This window comes from Cebidichthys violaceus, unplaced genomic scaffold (assembly GCF_023349555.1).
Source record: "Cebidichthys violaceus isolate CVI_PGR_0920_01 unplaced genomic scaffold, fCebVio1.0.p SCAF_14, whole genome shotgun sequence".
NCBI classification, from domain to species: domain Eukaryota; kingdom Metazoa; phylum Chordata; class Actinopteri; order Perciformes; family Stichaeidae; genus Cebidichthys; species Cebidichthys violaceus.
This window is the reverse complement of record NW_027176307.1, coordinates 478,217-499,068: the sequence shown is the minus strand read 5'-3', so window position 1 is coordinate 499,068 and position 20,852 is coordinate 478,217. Positions and strand designations below refer to the sequence as shown.

General features: G+C 42.3%; 1 protein-coding gene across 2 annotated transcripts in view; it reads right to left on the bottom strand.

The window, feature by feature from the left end:
• Positions 1–18,691, bottom strand: part of dlgap2b (discs, large (Drosophila) homolog-associated protein 2b) — a 72,258-nt gene extending 53,567 nt beyond the window's left edge. For both annotated transcript variants that reach the window (XR_011102760.1, XM_068708364.1), the window contains exon 1: positions 18,385–18,691. Coding sequence is in view for 1 of the 2 variants with exons in the window: in XM_068708364.1 (XP_068564465.1) it covers positions 18,385–18,523 (139 nt within the window). In the remaining variant the exon portion in view is untranslated. The remainder of the gene's footprint in view (positions 1–18,384) is intronic.
• Positions 18,692–20,852: the final 2,161 nt, after the last annotated feature.

The window sequence follows — 20,852 nt, the reverse complement described above, 5'->3', positions numbered from 1 at the left end:
GCTCATTCGTTTGAACCAAAGACTTTATTGTTGCCCAAAAAAATTAAGAGCACCTCAATGAGCCACAACGTTGGTGTTATGTTGCCTCATAACCCTGAAGTTTATTTTGACTCAATACCTCTTATGCAATCCTGAAGCCTTAAATACTCACGACAAAGCCAAATGTGCCGCAGCTGAAAATAGTCCCCAAATGAGCTTAAAACTACAGTCGTTGGTAAAGGGAATAACTTATATATGATTGAAATTTTATATTTGTAATCTGTTTTTCAAAATGAATGTCTTCAGTACCAATGAATGGACTTGGCGGCTGAGTGCCTCATGCAGCGCAGGAAGTGAGAAAGTTGTACTGAAAGATGCAAAAACATATAGTTGGTTTTAGTCATGGGATGTACGTTGTCGTGGTTTTAAGGTAATAATAAAACAAGAAACAGGAGGGAACATTTTCTATTTTATCAGCTCCATATTCACATTTGCGTCTGACCTAGAAACAAATCATATAAACTACAGGTCTATTTTACCCCCACATTCATGAACATTATGAAATTTAAACCAAAAATGTAAATGCATCCAATTATAAGAAAAACATCCATTAAAAAGCCACAGAATGTGTTTAGGGGACAGGTTCTGTAGCAACATTGTGTACAAACAAGTGTGATCCCATACTCTCTCCTCCTACTACTTGCAGCGGCTAACCACACTGTATGAATAATACATTTAATGCATCAAACAGGCTAATAACTAATACAGTTTGTCATGGCACCAAACGGCAATTAGCTCTGTTTACTCACTTCTGAATTATTTTCCAGAAACAAGTGTCTTATCACGTGCACAAGATGTCTTTTTCAGCCACCCTTGGCCTCTTGATGTAACCAGATGTCTCCGTTCTGTGGCCCATCAGTGCAGCTCGTACATGTATGTGTGGGTATTGTTTAATGGGGCTCTGCAGTACTGAAACCAATAACCTTGATAATTATCAGGCATAACGAAGTGCTTCTAAACTGCCCTATTGCTGTATTAGTTGGAGAACGAGAAACAAAAACTCAACTCTATATTACAGTTGAAACTAGGGTTGAGTTTCCATATTCAGATTTTCTATGTAGAAGTGCTCTCAGCCACGCAAAAAGGTTGGAGCGCTCTCAAAAAAAAAAGGTGAATATGCTGGGTTCAGCGCTATTTTTTTCTTTCAGGCAGCCGCATATTCTTTCTCCTCATTGGGAACAATTGAAAAAAGGCATTGACGGTCAGAAATATTAAATGCTATATGGACACTCAGGGCTCTATCCATAAAGCATGTGGTCTAAAGTGCATGGCACAAGTGCACTTAGGGCATGTCCTTTTGATAGTTAAACGGTGCATAATCTGGTCGCAAAGTAAGGCACAAGGGGCCAAAGGGGTCGCATTTAGTACCTTAATTAACAATAGGTGTGTTTTGGGCAAAACATGAATTAGTGTCATCTCCCATTCTCAAGCCAGGTGCACCAACATGTGAATTTTGGAAATAATTACATCTATCTTTTTTCAATGAATCTCGACTTTTGGACTTTTCAACTCTCTGGAGTTATTGGAAATATTTGGATCTTACAAATCAGAAACAATCCGTAGCCACCACTGGAATCTAATGATACAAAGAGTATCATACATGAAGCACAGCATTTGTGGACTCATCGTGACACGTATTGTTAGAATAAAATCATGTATGGGGGAAGCCTCTGTGTGTGTGACAGCGGTTTACTTTAGGCTGAATCCAAACATTTTCACCATAAATTGGAGCATAAAAGTTCACCAGAATGCAGTTACTATCTGAAAAATGTGCCCTTGAATAGCAGTAAAGTACTGCATCATCAACCATCCTTTTTTGTTGGTCAATGGCACAATTGCTTTCTGCTGCCTCAAGACAGCAATGCGCCAACAATGCGCCCGATCACTCCTCATTGTGAGACCAACATGCCCATGAGCGCACAGGTGCAGTAGCCTACATTCACTGAGTGTGACAATGACAACTGCTTTGATCTGAAACTAGCAATGACAGTTGCGCTGCGCTGTTTTCCACTTTGCGCTAGTTGTAAGATAGGGCTCTCAGACTTATGCCTGATTTATACTTCTGCGGAAAAGCTTGTGCAGAGCCGCAGAGATTGCTTGCAGAGCCAAAGAGACAAGCGTGGTCCAAATCAAAAATAGATGACATGCTATACGCGCATTCCGCCACAGTGCTATGCCTGGTGCTTTCGAGAGGTGCCCACACCAGAACGCAGACTCGCCCAGCTGCAGAAGTATGAATGAGGAATTATTCGTCAGACTCCAGTCTGCACAGACATCATTGTGCAGCCAGGGGACTGACAGACTGTTACCTGTTTTGTTTTGTGCTCGGTAGGGTGCAAGCTACATCTCAGTATTTCAAACACTGTACACATTCCCAGGTAGGAACCTGTAACTACAATTGAACGCGTTTCATCATTCAGGGCGGTGAGTTTCAAAATTCCCTTTTTGTGGGGTCTTCACTGATCAGTTAAATCAATTACATTTCCTTTTATTTCACTGATCGTTTGTTTGTAATATCAATATTATGTATTATTATTTATTGATTTTGGATATAATTATACCTATTTACATTTAGTTTAAATATTTCAGTGGCTTGACCTCTTTTTTCTTCTTCCACTTTGCTCTTTAATTGTGACCGTATTGATATCCCGCTGAGGTGTTTCCTTCAGCTGTATTTTGCTGCACACGAGTAGCGGTGGCTCCCACACTGGAGTGTGATTTGTCAAAGCAGTCTGACATTCAACAGAAGCTGTTTCTTTTTAAGACACCAAGAGCACACTGCAGTGACGGAATATTTTAATAAAGACGCTGCTGATGGAGATTACACAAGCACTAACTGAGTACTTCACACAGCAATATTTCTTCTTATGCCCATCTGCAGGCACAATAGCAAGCCTTTGTCCTGGTTTCAGAGGGCCTTGGGTGGTAGCTTTGCTGTTGTGAAGGGTTTTGTGCAGGGATAACAGCCTGAATGGATAGCAGGTCCAGAGGCAAATACAATAGAACTAAAATCAAATCAGAACCCTCCTGGGCATCAAGTGATTCATCAAAATCATTTTTTCTTTGCAAGTACAGGATACAAACTATCTGATAAAAGGTTATTCAGTAAAGGCATGCAAGGTAATTCCACAGAGCTGGTTTCCTTTTTTATGCAAACAAAGCTCAACAGCAGCGCATATGACAGATTGTATTGGGATTTTATTAGACAGTAAGAGAATCTATCATTGGTACAGTATGTCTACACATAACGTACAGTAATTGTGTTCCTCGTAGAGCAATTCGTTACTAGAAAGCTCTCAGAGAGAACCTTTTTTCACCATGGCGAAGCAGAACTCCAGATGTCATGCTGATTGGTTGAGAGAGCCGTGATCTTTTGACCGTGCCCAGATGATGTCTACTAATGTTGTGACTTTGTTAAAGGAGGTATTGTTTGAGATTTAAGTGAGTCAGACTCACACCAGTGAGGAATAAAATTGATCATGTTACTGTAGCGCCACCTATGGGCTAAATGCAAACACAATTTGCATCATTATCTGGAGTCTATACACGCATGCTTTGTCTAAATTTGTTTGCAGTTGCAAAGTGCATTAAAAGGTTATGGAAGCATCTCAAAAATACTATTCCACATTTTGGCGACCAGCTAGAAATGCAAATTTTTCTTTTCAGGTTCATCATAGCATGTTATGTGTCATCTTTTATAAATATCAGCTAGAATTTACGAGAGAAGTGATGAAAATATTTATTTCAAACACCGAAATGGCAGATTTTTTTCAAACTTGCTTTCTTCCTCAGATGAAATGTGTTTGAACTTCTTAAATAATAGAGATGTACTTTTTCTTCCTACTTTTCTTCTCCCGATGCCGATTCTGACTAGTCAGTCTGCCAATAGTTCCAATCGGATGTAAGTGCTCTCTCTCCCAAATTAAAAATTGATATATCTCCCTTGAATCATCTTTTATGTACAATAAGGTAATATAAGGCCATGGATTGCCTTGGCACTAATACATCTACTATATTTAAATTGGTCACCTCATGGACGATACCTGATCCATCAGTACCAGCACCATAATTAATCCGCCATACCAGATCAGGGATAATAAAAGGCCACATGGTGGCTTCGTGCATGACATAACTTTCAATCAAACTGAGCGGTTTTAGAGATACCCTTGTGACGAAGAGACAGACAAAACATAGCTAGTATTAGAGGCTAATAAACCGGATGCACTCAAACTGGCTGGCTGTGTGTGACACTTAGTGACTCGACATGTAACACTTGAGAATCCTGAATGGGATCGTGGGATATTGGTATTCAGCACTGAAACACGTTCACTGTGCTGATTCAAGTGAGCAGAAAGAGCTCTGATTTTGGGTTTTAAAGGGCTGACTGAATAACTGCTTGGAGAGGAGGAGTGTGTGCTTTTAGCCGCCTCTCTTTCCTCTCAGCACACAGCGTGACACACAGCACACACATGCCCCGTCTCTAAAGTGGTCAATCTAACCCAGGAAAACCCTGTAGACGGATAAATACTCTCTATGACTTAATCTATACTGTTTCCTCAGGATTTATTTTGTAAGATTTGACAAGGAAAGTGGTGGAGTTGCCCTCTGGTGGTAGCTTTCTTACCTTTTAGAGAAAAAAGCCATTCTCAATATTATGTCTGCAGTTTTCGTGGAGCGATGCCACTTTTATACGAGTGAACTGATAATGGTCAGCTGGTCAGCACACACAATTCCACATTTTTTGTTTACAATCTCTACTGTCTCTGTAGCTTGTATTAGTAAAATCTGGTCAGTGAAATTACGAACGAAAGTTGTTCGACAGTGTGATCCCAGCCACTGAAAGGTGTGTGTCGACACTTTTCACCCCATGCGGACTCCTCTGAGGAAACCATCACAAGCTCCAGAATTTTCCATAATTAGTTTTGAATTAAACTGTCACCACCAGCGGGGTGACGAACTTAGTTGTCACTGTTTTCACCTTCATGTGTCGTGACACTTCAGAGTGGAGGCCACAATCTTTAAGCCTCTTGTGTTTCTGGGGACGAACACATCTATCTAATCCCACGCAATTAAAATGATTAGTGAATGCTGATGCTGCTAAAAAGGCGTCAAACTAAACGGTTGGATTTCATTTTGTGTGCCAGCCCACATTTGGGAAGGCTCTGTAACTATAGATACATATATTATTTACATTGCTGGAAAGTCAATTTTACCGAACCTCATCAGAGCAGCAAAAATGACCCAGGAAAAGCAGTCTCCATATATTCAAATTGTTTTCTCTTAAAAGGATTACCATTTTAATAATCACAATTTGAAAATTAACCAAACTGCTAAATTGTCTCAGTTCACTAAGTGAACTGAAGACCGTCCATGAGGGTCTTGATTGAATGAGAGGATTATCCAACATTATTGATATTCCACTTGAAATTGTGCTGATGAGCCAAGGGTTTGCTGTTCAGGCCAGGCTGAGGGAGCTGTATGCCAGGAGCCTGCTGGAAGTAAAAACATCTTACATCGGCCGTTTCCAAGTGGGCAGAGCAGTCTGATTACGGCCTAGTTAGGGATTTGCCAAAGTGATTTGAAAGTTAAAAGAATGGTTGAAGAGTGGAGTGAAGAGTTTTTAGTTTGAAATCAAATATAAAAGAAGTTGAAACCAGTATTCAAGGCTGTTGTGTTCTGACTGTGAATGCGGGACAGCAGCCTAGAATACAGCTCCACTTTATTACTGAAGTGACGACGTTTTGACAAAAAAAAAAAATACAGATTTAGATTTAGAAAGCAAATGTCAAACCAGTTGTTTCTTCTTAGCAAACACCTGCTTTTCAAGTGTTATGACTGAACACCCGCAAAGTGCTTTTCTGAAGACGACTTCCTGTCCGTCGCTGTGCATGTGTGCTCAACATGTTTACGTCCGTGATATAGAAACGGAGAGCGTCAGGGCTTTCAGCTGAGTAAACCAGCTAAGCGGTGCACGCTGCCATGCCCTGCCGGTGTTTCATCTTGTCCGTGGCGCTCTGGCTTCTTCCCCCCCCCCCCCCCCCCTTGCCTGACTGGACGCTGGTTTAGCACATTAGTATTAGCACTCTGAATTCCCTGTGTGGACGTGTACCACCTGGCAGGCATCGTCGCCCTGCATGAGTCAGAACACTCTGGCCATTAACGCACGGCAGGTACCATGGCACTGGCGAAGGATCAAGCCAATGTGGCAATGTTAACCTTAGTGTGGATACACACACACACACACACACATACAACACACACAACACACACACACAGCTGCTCTCTTGCCTGACTCTTACTGATCCTATAAGCGCTCCCCAGAGTGCAATAGACTGAGATGACTGCTACCACCCAGCTTCTCTACAGGCTAACCCTGCACACAGTATATCCTATTATCAGCTATATGGAGATGTTCACTATGGATGCTGCCAGAGAGAACACACACACTCTCATATCAATTTCACGCTTGATGGCATCCCGATTAAAACTACATAGGTCGATAAAACTGATTCTGATCTCTTTCTTTTTTTTTTCTGGTATTAATTTCAAATGTAAAATCAAAGACCAAATTGGAAAAAACACATTTGCTTTATGTATCCATTATCTGTTTCTGTCTAATATCTGCTTTGGTTGGGGATGTTTTTGAAGCGTAGGCAGGGCTGTAGCCAGGATTTGAAAAAAATTCACCCAGATACCCAGCAACCTATTTATAAGTCAGATTTAATTGTATTTAAATAGAACCAAAAATATGACATTTTAATTAAATCAAAATAAAGGTGCTTTAATCAATATTTTTATAATGAAAATGCCTTAAATAACAATGTCAAAGGGCTCATTCTTAGTGATGAACTTAGAGAAAACCTTCACTTGAATCTGCAGCTCCCCTCGGTTTTTACAGAGCTTCATAGCGTCTCATTGTTTAGTTGTCCGACCCAAAACTTTACTGTTTTGGTTCACTCTTAATGCTGTCACCGCATTGTTTTAACAGCAGACAGCTGTTTTCAGCAAAAAAACGCTCCAAACACGCATCAAACATCAGACAGACACAGTTAAAGACTAGCTGGTGGACATAGTGGAGCATTTAGCAGCTAAAGAGACAGATATCTCCCTCAGGAGCTGGTAGAGACCAAACAACAGAACTAAAAGAGAGTGAATATTGGACTTACATTCATCAGGTGTCCACAAACACGACCCCACATGAATGTTAATGTTGCTCTATTAACTGCTGGATGTGTAAATAAGCAACTGTTTGCTCAGATGCGAAGCTGAAACAATCTGTCTGTGAATCAATTAAGTCAAGCGACAGAAAATTAATCAGCAACAATTTTGATTTGAATTTTTTTTTCAGCAAAAATGCCAAAACTTCACTGGCTTCCACTGTGTGAATATGTCAGGTTTTCTTAGTCCTCTTTGATAGTAAACTGAATATCTTTGGCTCTTAGCAGCTATTTCAATCAATTTAAGGATCATTTGAAAGGTTTTACACAGCACATAATCTTAATTACCGTGGGTTTCTGACAAAAACCAGGCAGCAACGCCCCAAAAAACTACCGGATACGTCCGTTGAATCAAAGGGAGGATGTACCCTTCACACAGATTCAGGCTGCATATTGACAGGGCAGAGCTCCAGGATTAGAAATCATGTTGCAGGGATTGCCCTGGCCTTCATACAGCAGGGACTCTGTTCAGGTCTGCACTGCATCATTCTACCGAGACAGAAAGATCCTTTTCGCAGCTATTTTCGACACTCTCCGTCCCAGTGGCGGCCTCTTTGTCTGGCCAGGAATCACTTGTCACCTTTGTCACATTGTAACCAAGAACCAGAGTTTTGGGCTTTTACAGCCCTCGGGGGATACATATACAGTAACTACATACATTCAATGTCACACATGTGGCTCACATAATGCCGCAGGATTTCTTTCAGTGAGATTACGTCGTTCACGGTTTACAGTCGACCATCGATAGATCATCATGTCTTTTCACCCTCTGTTTCTACGTCTCTCTCTCTCTCTCTCTCTCTCTCTTCTCAACCTCGCACTCTCGTGATCTCACTCTTTCCATCACTCTGACTCACTATCTCACGTACCCAACATGCACACTCTCACATACTCTGTCCATGACCACTCACCATTCAGCCCTGTCGTAACACAGCATGACATACACGAACGTTCACACTTGGACCGCAAAACTCCAAGATTAGCAGCCACTACTAGCATGACACACCGGGAGAGAAAGAGTACAACACACACTTACACATAATATAATCACACTACTGGAGATACTGAGCTGCAGCACACACGTACACATACACATGCATACACACACACACACACACTGCACATAAACTGCGGTAGAGCTTAATACTACCACAATGGCAAAAGCATATTCGTCAATGGTGCCATACATGTTTGTGTGCCTGTTTTCACACCATTGTAGCCCACACACACACACACACACATGCACACCCTGGCCCAGATCCCTCTCATAAAGCAGCACTGTTAGAACTGGTAGAAATGTACAGAAGAAGGGGGGGGGGACGCTACAGCAGAGTATCTCCATGGAAACAGGCTGGAGAGCAGCATATCCCACTACTGTCAGAGGCTGAGGATGAATCCAGTCCTCATTAGGATAAGCCAAACCACACCACACACCAGGCGGTTGATTCCATTATTTATTGCAAGGAAAGTAAAAAACACAAACACACCTTGATGAGGGGTTTCCTCATGCTCAAAGTAGTCAATACAATCCAGTTTGATTATTGGACTTCGACAAGAGATTCCCTTCTGAGGCTTATCTGTGCAGATTATTTCAGTTCGTCTCATCCTTGCTTCAAACGCCTCACAGTTGCCATTTTACCTCGATTTTGTACAGTAACTAATAGCTGACATGGAGTCATTCTCAAGTCCAAAGATGGGTATTCAATTTAAATAACCCCCCCTGAATTTCTAAGAATTTGCTGTTGATGATGCCTCAAAATCCCCCAGAGCTAAAAGTTTGATTGTAGTAGGTCATGTGCTACAAAATGTAGTGTACTGCAGAGTAGCCTTTCATGAAATACATTTTGCAGAGAAAAATTCAGGTTTGACATTCACCAGCGCTCGCTTACAAACGGTATGTGATTTGAGGCATTCATGCGATCACTGCTTGTCTGACATACCAACATCATGTGGTCAACACGCATGTTCACGCAAACCATTTCCGAGTCTTAAATCTTCCAAAATATTCAACCACATCTTTTGCAATTTATGTAATTCACAGTTATCTACTCAGGTCAAATGTGAGGAGAGTACGTGCTTCCACATGTTCTTAGTACAAAACAACAAATTGTGTCAATCGTGCTTTCTGCTGCCAATATCCAGCTCACTCCTCTCAATGCTCTCTATATTCAAACTCATATTCACTCATCCACTCACTCATACACCCACACAGCTTCTCTCGCTACCTAACATGGTGTTGTACCAAGCACCTCTTGGAGGGATTAAACTGGAAACCAGGATGCTGGTTATTTCCATCCAGCTTCTCTTGGGTTTTGCCACGAAACTGAGCATCAGGTGCCAAGGAAACATTAAGATGGGTCACTGCAGCAGCAAAGAAATAATCCAACTGCAGATAAGAATACAGCAGAAGGAACATATTGCTGAGTTAAGATAGGATATAGAATAAAGTCACTCTTCAAGCAGAAATGACACATATTCGTTTGGTTCCAGCTTCTCAAATGTGTGAGAATCTGCTGCTTTTATCTGCTTTATATCTCTGTAAATAGAATATTTCTTGAGGTTTGGACCAAGACATTTTTCACAATATACTGACATTCTGTGGACCAAATGATTAGTCATGGCTCGAGAAAAAATAGGTGGTAAACATAATGAAAAGTGAAAACGAATGAAAAAAGCAATCAGTTGCGGCCCTACTCAACACATACAGCAGTTAACAGTGAGGGAAATAACTGCACCTGTGTGTGTGTGTGTGTGTGTGTGTGTGTGTGTGTGTGTGTGTGTGTGTGTGTGTGATGTGCAAATATTGGCAATACAGAATAGATATGCAAGTGTGCAATGTAATGTACTGCTTTTCAAACACTGGAACCAGTAACTACTAAGACAGTTGGGATGATATTTATCTGAAACAATCTGGTTACAATAGTCTACAGTGTTTGTAGGCATTGACAGGACAGACACCGAGGTGCCAACCTGTGAAGTTGTAACAGCTTCAGATCTAAATATCTAAGCTGCTAAAAGAAACCAAATCCTGAATCATTCAAATGTAAGTTAATTCAAATGTAAGTTAATCAGGAAAGTGTCACCTCCCTGAAGTGGTTGTCATCAACACTTTAGCTTCTTGTGGTTATAGAAAAAAAACTGTTAATTTATTTCCATTGTTTCAATCAAGTCTGAGGGGGAAAGAGTTCTGTTGTGCAGCTCAGTAGACAGACATAATATACTGCCAAGTTTGAAATGTTTTATGTTTGAAGTTTGGAATATTACTATGATCTGTGGTTAATATGCACAGTCATCACCACCATTACTAACGGAAAAATGAAGCTTCTTCAACAACAAATATTAGTTAGAAGGCCTTACAGCAGTGCCAGTTTGACTTCCAGGTGATGTTTTGATCATGTTTAACACCATGAATAAGACAACATAAAAGCTTCATCATTTTTATTCTAAAAATGTGAATTATCACTTTCAATTTCACGGGACTCACTGGTATTTTTATTGTCCTGCTTTGCACCCCGCAATGAATCAGCTTGCCAGTTAATAGCTGGTTAATCATTCCATCCTGACCTCAAAACCCCTGCAGCAAAACAGAGAGAAGAGATGCCATCAACAGCCAGATGTACTGCAGCTTTAATCCTAAAAACAAACACACACTCTCTGTGAGCATAAGGCAGAGGGTATATAAACAAATCATTCATTTTGTAATCTGTGTCAAATGACTATACTCCCATTCCCAAAATAGGACACAAAAAGCAAACTGTGGTGTCAAACCGAGATTGTGAACGTTAAAATAATCTCCGACATGCAGAGGATGTTTCATCGCTCTACTAACCAAACTGAGCCGTCGTCAAAACCACTACCAAGTGTCGGCAATGAAGGAGGTTGTAAAAAGGAGCTCTAACAAGAATCAATCAGTCCGTTCTATCAGTCCAACCACCGTTTGTCCCCGTCAGCTACTTGGTCCAGATCTCAACAACTAGTGGCCAGATTGCCAAGTTTGGTTTGGATATTAATGGTCCTCAGAGGATGACTCACTCAACATTTTACCATGAAATTTGATAAAAAAAACCTTTTGACATTTTGGGAAATTAGCTTAGTTTAGCATTAAGGCTGGAATGGGGGAACACAGCCAGCCTGGCTCTGTCCTAAGGTAACAAAATCTGTCTATCAGCACCTGTGAAGCCCACTGATTCACACTTTATGTCGTTTGTTCTATCACCAGGTAGAACACACTACTGGAAGTTACTGGTCCCAGCCAAGAAATAGTCCGGCACATAACCCCCATAAAACTTCCAAATTGTCGTCGCTACATTTTAGTTCCCGCCTTTATGCTAAGCTAAGCTAACTAGCTGCCAGTTACAGCTACATTATGTATATCTTCTCATTTAACTCTCCGTAAAGAAAGTGAATGAGCGTATTTTTTGGAAATATTGCGCTATTCATTGAACCAACGTAGCAGTAAGCTTCTAGCAAAATGAGTCAGTCAATATGTTGTCCATTTCGACCAACATTTCATTGCCCCAAAACTGTGTAAGACACACTGCAGCCTCTAGGGGCTGCTGGAGTGGCTTTCCACACTTTATTCTTGTTGGGAGCTTCAAGCTTTGTGCTGGAAACTGGCTAAATGAGGCGTTTCAGGATGCCAGTGTATCTGCTGGAAAATCAGAGCAGGAAGAAGCCGCCTGGGAGCTGAGACTCTGCACCTCTGAGATCCTCCTCTGCATCCTAATGTTACACATGAAAAATGACCACCTCAGACACCTTAAACATGAAAGCAGCTTGCTTCAGTCCATACAGCTGTCTAAGTGTGCCTGTATGCATGCATATAGGTGAGCCTTTAGCTCACTGTGTGCACAGTGTATTGGGAGATGCAGCATGTTGCGAGGGTAAATGCTGTATGTACAGCTTGTATGGGGGCCTGCATGTGTCAGGCTATGGGATTAATTAATGTCAGTCCTCTGCTGCATATCACAGTACAGTTATAAAAACTGGCATGCTGTCTGATCTGTATGCAGACATTAATGAGCGTGAATGTACATACAAATTTCAGCAAAAACAGGTTTATGATGTTTTTTAACGATCTTTAAGGTCATACATAACCAGCACTTTTTTTGGGGGGGGGAGGGGGGGCAACAAATCCAGAAGCTAAACGGAGCGCAAGACATTGTCAAAGGTTTCAGCACACAGACATGAGGCCCTGTCAAATAGCAGAATGCATGATTAGAATATCGTTGCAGCACCAGCTCGTCTCCATTTCTTATTATGACATTAGGAAGGGTCTTCGTGTGTGTAAGGTGAAGGCGATAAACCTTCATTAGGTCACTTACAGGTTAAAGCTTTGAGGCTTCACACCCAACGTGTGATTAAGAGATTTAAGGATTTGGGAGAGATCACACTGTTCAGCTGTTGGCTAGCAGGTATCAGGAATCACAGTGATGGAGTAAGTTCTCCTACAACACCCCCTCATTCCTCTGTCCTCATCTACCTGCTACTGTTATCCTTACCTCCCCTTTTGTATCCTCATTTCATCTTGAATTCCCTCTATATATGACTAATAAGCCATGAAGACAAACATAAATTGACAGGAAGAGCATTTCTCCTCACTTTACAACCAAACAGAACAGCTAGAAACGATTATATAATGATGAACTACTGGTACCATTAAAGAAGACTTGCCAGTCATTATGAAGCCAGAGATTGTGCCGACGTTATTGGCTGTAAGAAGATCGATGGAAAGCTGTTTGGCCACATTGTGAAAATCCCCTTGTTGCCCATCGAGAAGGCTTTTTGAGGAGCAATCCCTCCCACCCTGCTGGATTCTGTTACACACACATACATATGAACACACACTTGCACGGATCGCTGTGATTGAAGGGGAGAAGAGGTGCCTTTTCTCCAAAACTAAAGACATGTATTTTGCCATATCTGACAAAGATCTATCTCTGGGAGCGTATTTCTATCCGTGGCATGGAATACCAATTACCTTATCTGCTGTGCCAACTTCTCATCTACCTGTTAAATTCTAACACACGCAAGCCTGTAACAGTGCTGTGGAAAATGTCTCAAGAGAAAAGCAAAAATAAAAAAGAGCAAAGACTAGATGCAGGTTTTTTTTCCATAAGTCTAAGTCTTCTTACCTTGCAGCAAGTCTATGTTCCGGAGACATTGGAGCACATATGCGGTGCGTCTTCACACGATGAGAGGGAAGCGGCGGACAGTCATGCAGAGGTGTTTCACATCTGAGAACGGAGGGGGGAAAGCAGGATTTTTTCCTCTGTTTTTCTGTTCCTTTCTTGTTATTTTTTCCAAAGCCCTCAAAAGAATGGAGCACTGACAGAGGAGGAAGAGGAGGAGGAAGAGGAGGTGGAGGAGGAGGTGGAGGAGGAGGAGGAGAAGGAGGAGGAGAGGGAAGGCTAAGGAGGGAGCAGTCTGCCAGGCTGGGCTTCTGTGGATCACCTGGAGCAGTGTTGGGCTCCGCATTTACTCCTCCACTGCAGCAGTGCGAGGCAGCGGCGCGAGCTGCATGTTGCTCCCAAAGATCACCGCAAAACAAGGACACGGAGTCTCCATCTGCTGGATTCAGGATTCTGCAGCTCTGTTGCTCAACACGCTCCTATCCCCATCAGCATGCACACTCATGCTGTCCCTCTTCCCCTCTGGGTTTAAGCGTCTCTGTCTCTCTACGTGCCTTCGCCTCACACTCCTTTTCCCTCTCGAGGGGGTTTATAGCGAGTCACAAACGTGTTGCCATGTTATTTTGGCTCTCACTTTTTAGCTTGCTCTGTGTCCTCGTACTGACTGGTGCATGTGGTCATGCGTCTGGTGCTCTTGGTGATAAAACGTCAAGCTCAATAAAGCCTCAGCCAACCTCACGCTCTCCCTGCGATGACATCACTCCTCCATCTGAAAGGGAGGGAGTCGTTTCCTGGTCTTGTCCCTGCTGACGTCACCGAGATCAGACACGTTTTTTCAGGCCATGTGCAGGTGTTTAAATGGCATACAATTCATGCAGAAAGTTACACAAAACTGAGCAAACAGGAGGCAAGCCAAAACGGAGTGTTCCACTTCATCCACACCAGATAAAAGCAAATTACAGTACGAGACTTGAACACTTTCCTGTCTTTCAAAGTCCTGAGACAACCTCTTATCCCAACTAGAACTGCAAATTTCACCAACCACCAGAGCAACACTTGCCCTCACATTCCCCTCACGTCCTGCCGCCTTCCCTCTTCTCTGTCCTACAGCACAGTAGAGCTTCTAAGGTTAAGAGACAATCTAAGAGAGGAATAAATACAGATTTGGAAAGGATCACATTGATGTAAGGCCCAATGTAAGACTTATTGGTATTCTGAACGAGTAGATGTGTTACTCAAGAGAAATATTAGCGCTCCTTCACTAGATGAAAAAGACTCATCAGCAATAGCTGATGCAGATGGAAAAGAAAGGGGCTGAAACATAAATCTAACACAGAACAATGTCCTGTTTTCTACACTTCCTCTGTGCAGGTGAATGTTTGGAAAGAGAAAAGGGTTTTCATAGTCACCACCATAGTCTCGCCAACCAGCAGATCTACACCTTAAAGAACTGGTGGTTTTCTATCATTCTGCTACATACATGCAGACTGACAGCAAATCAAAGTGGACTGATCCTGGTCCTCATTTGGAAATGAATTACAGTATATATTCTTAGATGTCCCATTGTTATTTTGTCGACCCCCTCCAGATCTTAATAGGTATGATGCTACATTTTAAAATGAGCTGCTTTCTTTACAAGACCTCTGCTCCGGTGATTCTTTTGCTTTTTGTCCTAACACATTTAACCTTGCACTGCTGCTGACACAACTTATTGAGCAGCAGAAGAGAGAGGCCACTAAGTAAATATGTTTTTGAAATGGTCTTCTGAAAAGGTCAGTTTTTGAAATACACCAGTAGGTATGTCATAGCAGCATTTTGAAATGTTACCAAGTGAACAGTCCCACCTAGTGGTGTAAAACTCACCTGAAGTGCTTTCAGAAATTTAAAGATTTGGACATTTGTGCTATAATCCAGATCTAGATTAAAACCGGTCGAAGCAACAAAAATTCTAAATGCTCATCATGCTCATTTTTAAAGCTTAAACTCATGCACAAAAAGTCATAAACAGCATCACTGCTCCTGCTTGCTTAATATCCCTTAAAATCATCCAGTCCACACACTCATTAACATTCTGCCTCAACCTTGAGAAAATGATGAGCAAGGTATGATCAAGAGCAAGCTCTCCGGATGGCTGATAAAGAAGAAGAAAAAAAAACTCAGAACAATTCTTTAGGTTATGCACATCAAACAAGCAGAGATGTTCCCTCATCCACGTTCACTTCATCCGGAAACTTTGTGCTGACAAAGCTTGTAAAAGCACAGAAGGACCCTACACACGATTAACTCGCAGATAATCTCTGATGTGTGCTGAATCTCCAACGTCAGCCTATTTGTAATGCTTAAAAAGACACTTTCAGAATGCGATTAACACATGTACTGTATGGTCGTTGTTTGAGCAAATGCTGTCAAAGTTGAGATCCTACAGTCTTCATCTCTGGTCTTGTGATTTAGGATGACACTGCTGCACTAAAGACACAAGGTAACGACTAGTGTCGGGGCTAAATGTGCAAAATGTCCCTGAGATATTGATGAGCACAACAAAAAAGGTAAAGCTTCAGTGTAAAAATAGCCGAACGTGACCTAAAAATGTTTGTTCTGTGAATTATATACAACCAAGCGCTATTCTCTCGTCCTGAGAATCTTGAGAATACTGTGTTTTTGTGTAAGTTTGTGGTAGTTATAACCAAGAAAATAAAAAAATGACAAAATTCAACATTACTCTTTCATGATTTCGTCTTAGCCTTTGGCTTCAAAAGCATCACAGTGAAAGTGATAGTATTTGATGTTTGTGCTGATGTGAGCCAGCATTTGATCATCTAGGATGCCCAAAAAATGCCGAGAGAAAGGCAGCGGACCCCTGCAGTGCTTTTTCCTTGGATGGTTCTCAGAGCTCTGACCTCTGCTGAGAAAAGGAGCCGTGCAGAGTTTACCTAATTAACCACTATCTCCTTTATGCTCTATGCCCAAAACAGCTAACACCTCCACCTCACTGTGTACAGTTGATTTGTTGCCTTAAACTGTCTGTATGTACGTATATAGAGAAACATCTCATCTGTCAGATCACATGTAGCTTACACAGCACACAGAAAGGAAAGCAGGAAGCGATCTGTGTCATTGTAAAAGATCAAATATTTTTATATTACCAATGGGTGGAATGACTATGTGTATGTGAACGTTGACGCTCATTTTGAGCATTTTAACATCTTGCTCCGCAACTTTTTTTGTTTTGGTTCCGACTCGCTGCTCTTATCAGCGTAATTTACGGCCTTAATAGTCAGCGGTTTACAGTGAAGAACACTCTGATAGGCCCGCTGCACACTTCCTGCTCAGCACCAAACGGCAGACAAAGTTAGCAGATAAAGAGACAAGTAGTTCTCTCAGTAGCTGGTGGGGAGAAGTACAAGTAAATATTACATTCATCAGGTGGACACAAACACAACTGCAAGGGAACGCGGATGTTTTTCCATGACTGTTGGATGTGTAAATCAGCAACTGTCTACATGTTTGCCTTATCAACTTTATAGCTTCATAATATGTCAATTTTGTGTTTACAGCTTGTTGTGCTGCCCACAAGCCCCCCCCCCCCCCCCCCACAACCCCAAAAAACAAAACTAAATGCAAGTTTAAGTAACAGTTTTGAACACATCTTATGTATAATTTTGCCATTATTCTATATGTTTCTTATTGTTGACAAGTGAAACGAAGAAGGAGCCAAAACCCCAAAATGTGTCGGCCCATTTCTTTATACTTTCTGACTTCTGGGAAGTATCCGAAAGACATAGGAAGTAGAGAAGTCTGGATCTCGCTTTATAACTTATAATAATGAACAATAGAACGTCAAGTTGGTAAAGGACCAGCTTGAGATACAACTACATGTTTGGATAGATTCACCTGCACTGACGTTGTGACGTAGATCTTCAAACAAATCCTCGTTCAGCATTTTCTCTGCCTCAGAAGATTAAGTGGTTTTGGAACCTGAGATATGGTACGTCTACTATTACAGAACCTGTTTATTGTAATGAAGGAACATGTCATTCAGTGCAACAATGTGGCTCATTGATGGGCTTTTAATAGTTTTTGGACAACAATGGAGGTCTATAACACTTAGCAATGAGATATATCAGGCTTTGGCTACAATGGCAAAACTTAGCATGATCAATTTGTTCTTTTGGGGGGGATTATTTAACAATAAGAAAAATATAGATACATCACCACACTAACACTGTTAACCAAACACCAACTACAACAGGCCACGATAATCTCATCCTGAAAACTCATCGCTTGCACGGAGCAAAGAAACCGCCATCATAACACTCATTCCTTCAGATCCCTGCTACTATAAAGCCATTATACAACATGTAGAAATGTAAAAGCAAATGGCATCTCCTCATTATGTTTGACTTAATTGCCCCTCCCACCTCTTACCTGAGTCCTTCTCAAAGAAAAGACAGCAGTGAGTCTGTAGTAGCCATGGTAACACCTGTGACAGATGAAAAGATGGATGACAGATATAGTACAATACAGCTGAGTCACTCCAGACACACATTGACTGAATGGAGGGGAGCGGCACAATGGGAACGTGTGGGCATTTACAGACAGAAGAAACTTGAGGGAGAAGCTGTGGGTCCCCTCCATTCACAATCGCTTCAATGGCACCTCCACCCTCCCTCCACCTCCAAACACATGTAGGCCCTTCTCTAATTCTCACAACACCTCACCCACACGCCATGCATCATTCAGCGGTATTGATTAATCACTTCAGGAACCACCCTGAAAAGTGCAAAGAATCATTCGGTGAGTGACTCATTCATGCGCTGCGTAACTTTCTGACATTTGCACTTTCAATGTGACAAGGTGCTGGCTTCACCTGGCCAAAAGCCCCAAACCTCCATCAGACCTCATGTAGGTGCGCTTCTTGAGAAAAACCCGTCAATAACAACAACAGGCTTCGCTGCAGGCTCGGTTCATGCACAAACACGACAATGCGCGTCTCCTACCTTTTTCAGCGCTGACATCTTCCTCCTCCTCGGAGAAGGTCACTTCTTCTTCGATAGTACACGGGCGGTAAATAAGTGAAAGGCGATCATGTCTCCTGGTATCCGTGAAAATGTTCATGGTCTTGTTCGTTAGAAACATCTGCGACAGAGCGGCCGTAGTTTCCCATGATGACGGCGGCTTGTATGTGTTTTCTTGTCCGACGCAAGTCCTGATGCAGCTGCAGACTTCATTCTCTGGAGATGAATTATAATGCACTGATGTTGTTGTGGTCACTGATAGCACAGCTTCGCTTATGGAGGCAGCCAATATCAGACGCCATTTTCACAAAGTCTGCTCATACAGTTGCGTACTTGTATTTATAATAATAATAAATATTACAATTGTTTTTATTATTTATGATAAGTAATTATTATAATAGACATAATGTAACACGTAACTTCTCAACAACCTAACATACAAAATTAAACAGAAAAAATTAAAAAATGTAAAAAACATTCAATTCAATCGATGCAAGCTTACATTAGACAGGCTAAACGTGACGCACGTAATTCAAAGTGAATAGCGGTTGAATTGCCGGTGAATAAGAGTGCAAATAGTGCATTATCTGATCGTGACGGCTATAAATCAGATGTAGTAAATATTACATTATTGCATGTATTAGTTTACTTCAGACCTACACTTATGAGCTAAACTTGAAAAACACATTTTATTTTATTATTATTCAATATTGAACATAATAACTTTATTTATGTTGTACATCACATTACATTACAGTCATTTAGCAGACGCTTTTATCCAAAGCAATTTAGAAATAAGTTTATTCAACATAGATATTCAAGAGAACTACTAGTCACCAGAAGTCATAAGTACATCTCCTTTTCTAAACAAGCATCTAAGAGCATAACCCAGAGCCAAAGTACAGTGCAGAAACAAACAAAAACAAAAAGTGCAACAAACTAGTATGAATACAATAAGTGCTAAGTGGAAGGCTCAGGGTAGCACTTCCTGAAGAGGTGAGTTTTCAGCCTGATGAAAGATGGGCAGCGACTCTGCTGTCCTGACGTCAGTGGGGAGTTCATTCCACCACTGTGGGGCCAGGACAGAAAACAGCCGTGACCGGGTCGATCGGCCGCAGGGACCTCTTAGCGACAGGGCAACCAATCGCCCCGAGGCAGCAGAGGGAAGTGGTCGGGCGGGGGTGTAGGGCTTGACCGTGGCCTGGAGATAGGAAGGAGCTGTTCCTTTCACTGCCCTGTAGGCTAGCACCAGAGTTTTATACTGGATGAGCTCTTACAGGGAGCCAATGTAGAGAACGGAGGAGGGAAGTTGTGTGGGAGAACTTGGGGTGATTGAACACCAGGCAAGCTGCAGCATTCTGGACAAACTCCAGAGGTCTGATGGCCGACGCCGGGGCTCCGGCTAGTAGAGAGTTGCAGTAGTCCAGGCGGGAGATGACAAGAGCCTGGATGAGAACCTGCGCCGTCTCATCAGTGAGGAAGTGGCGAATCCTCCTGATGTTGTAGAGCAGGAATCTGCAGGAGTGTGTAATGGATGAAATGTTTGCTGAGAACAACAGTTGGTCATCCAGGGTCACACCCAGGTTCCTCGCAGTCCGAGTCGGCGTCACCACGGTATCATAAATGGTGATGGACAGGTCCCGGTGCGGGCAACCCTTCCCCGGGAGTAACAGTAGCTCGGTTTTGTCTAGGTTGAGCTTGAGGTAGTGTGTCGTCATCCACTTTGAGATGTCAGTTTGCGTGTCTCAACTTGGGTGTCACCGGGGGAAATGACAAGACCAGCTGGGTGTCATCAGCATAACAATGGTAAGAGAAGTCAAGCGAACGAATAACAGAACCCAGAGATGTTGTGTAGAGCGAGAAGAGAAGGGGGCCCAGGACTGAACCTTGTGGAACCCCCGTAGTCAGCATGCGTGGTTCCAACACGGCCCCCCTCCATGTCATCCTGGTAGGATTGACCTGTCAGGTAGGATGCAAACAGGGAAAGTACAGAGCCTGAGACGCCCATCCCCTCGAGGGTGGAGAAGAGGATCTGGTGGTTCACAGTGTCAAACACCGCAGACAGGTCCAGGAGAATCAGGGCAGAGGAGAGAGAGTTTGCTCTCGCAGCGTGAAGCGACTCTGTCACCGCAAGGAGGGCTGTCTCTGTTGAGTGACCCACTTTGAACCAGGACTGGTGAGGGTGTTCTGGTGGACATAGAAAGACAGTTGATTAAAGACAGCATGTTCAAGTGTTTTGGATAGAAAGGGTAGAAGAGAAACCGGTCTGAAGTTCTTGACATCAGAGGGGTCAAGCGGTGGTTTCTTCAGAAGTTGTGTTCCTGAGGTGGGTGAGGAAAGGAAGGAGTTCAGTTGCAATAGACTGAAGAAGAGGGGAAGGGATCGGGTCAAGGGAGCACGTGGTGGGGCGGTTAGATGTAACAAGGTTGAGGACCTCGTTACGGGAAAGG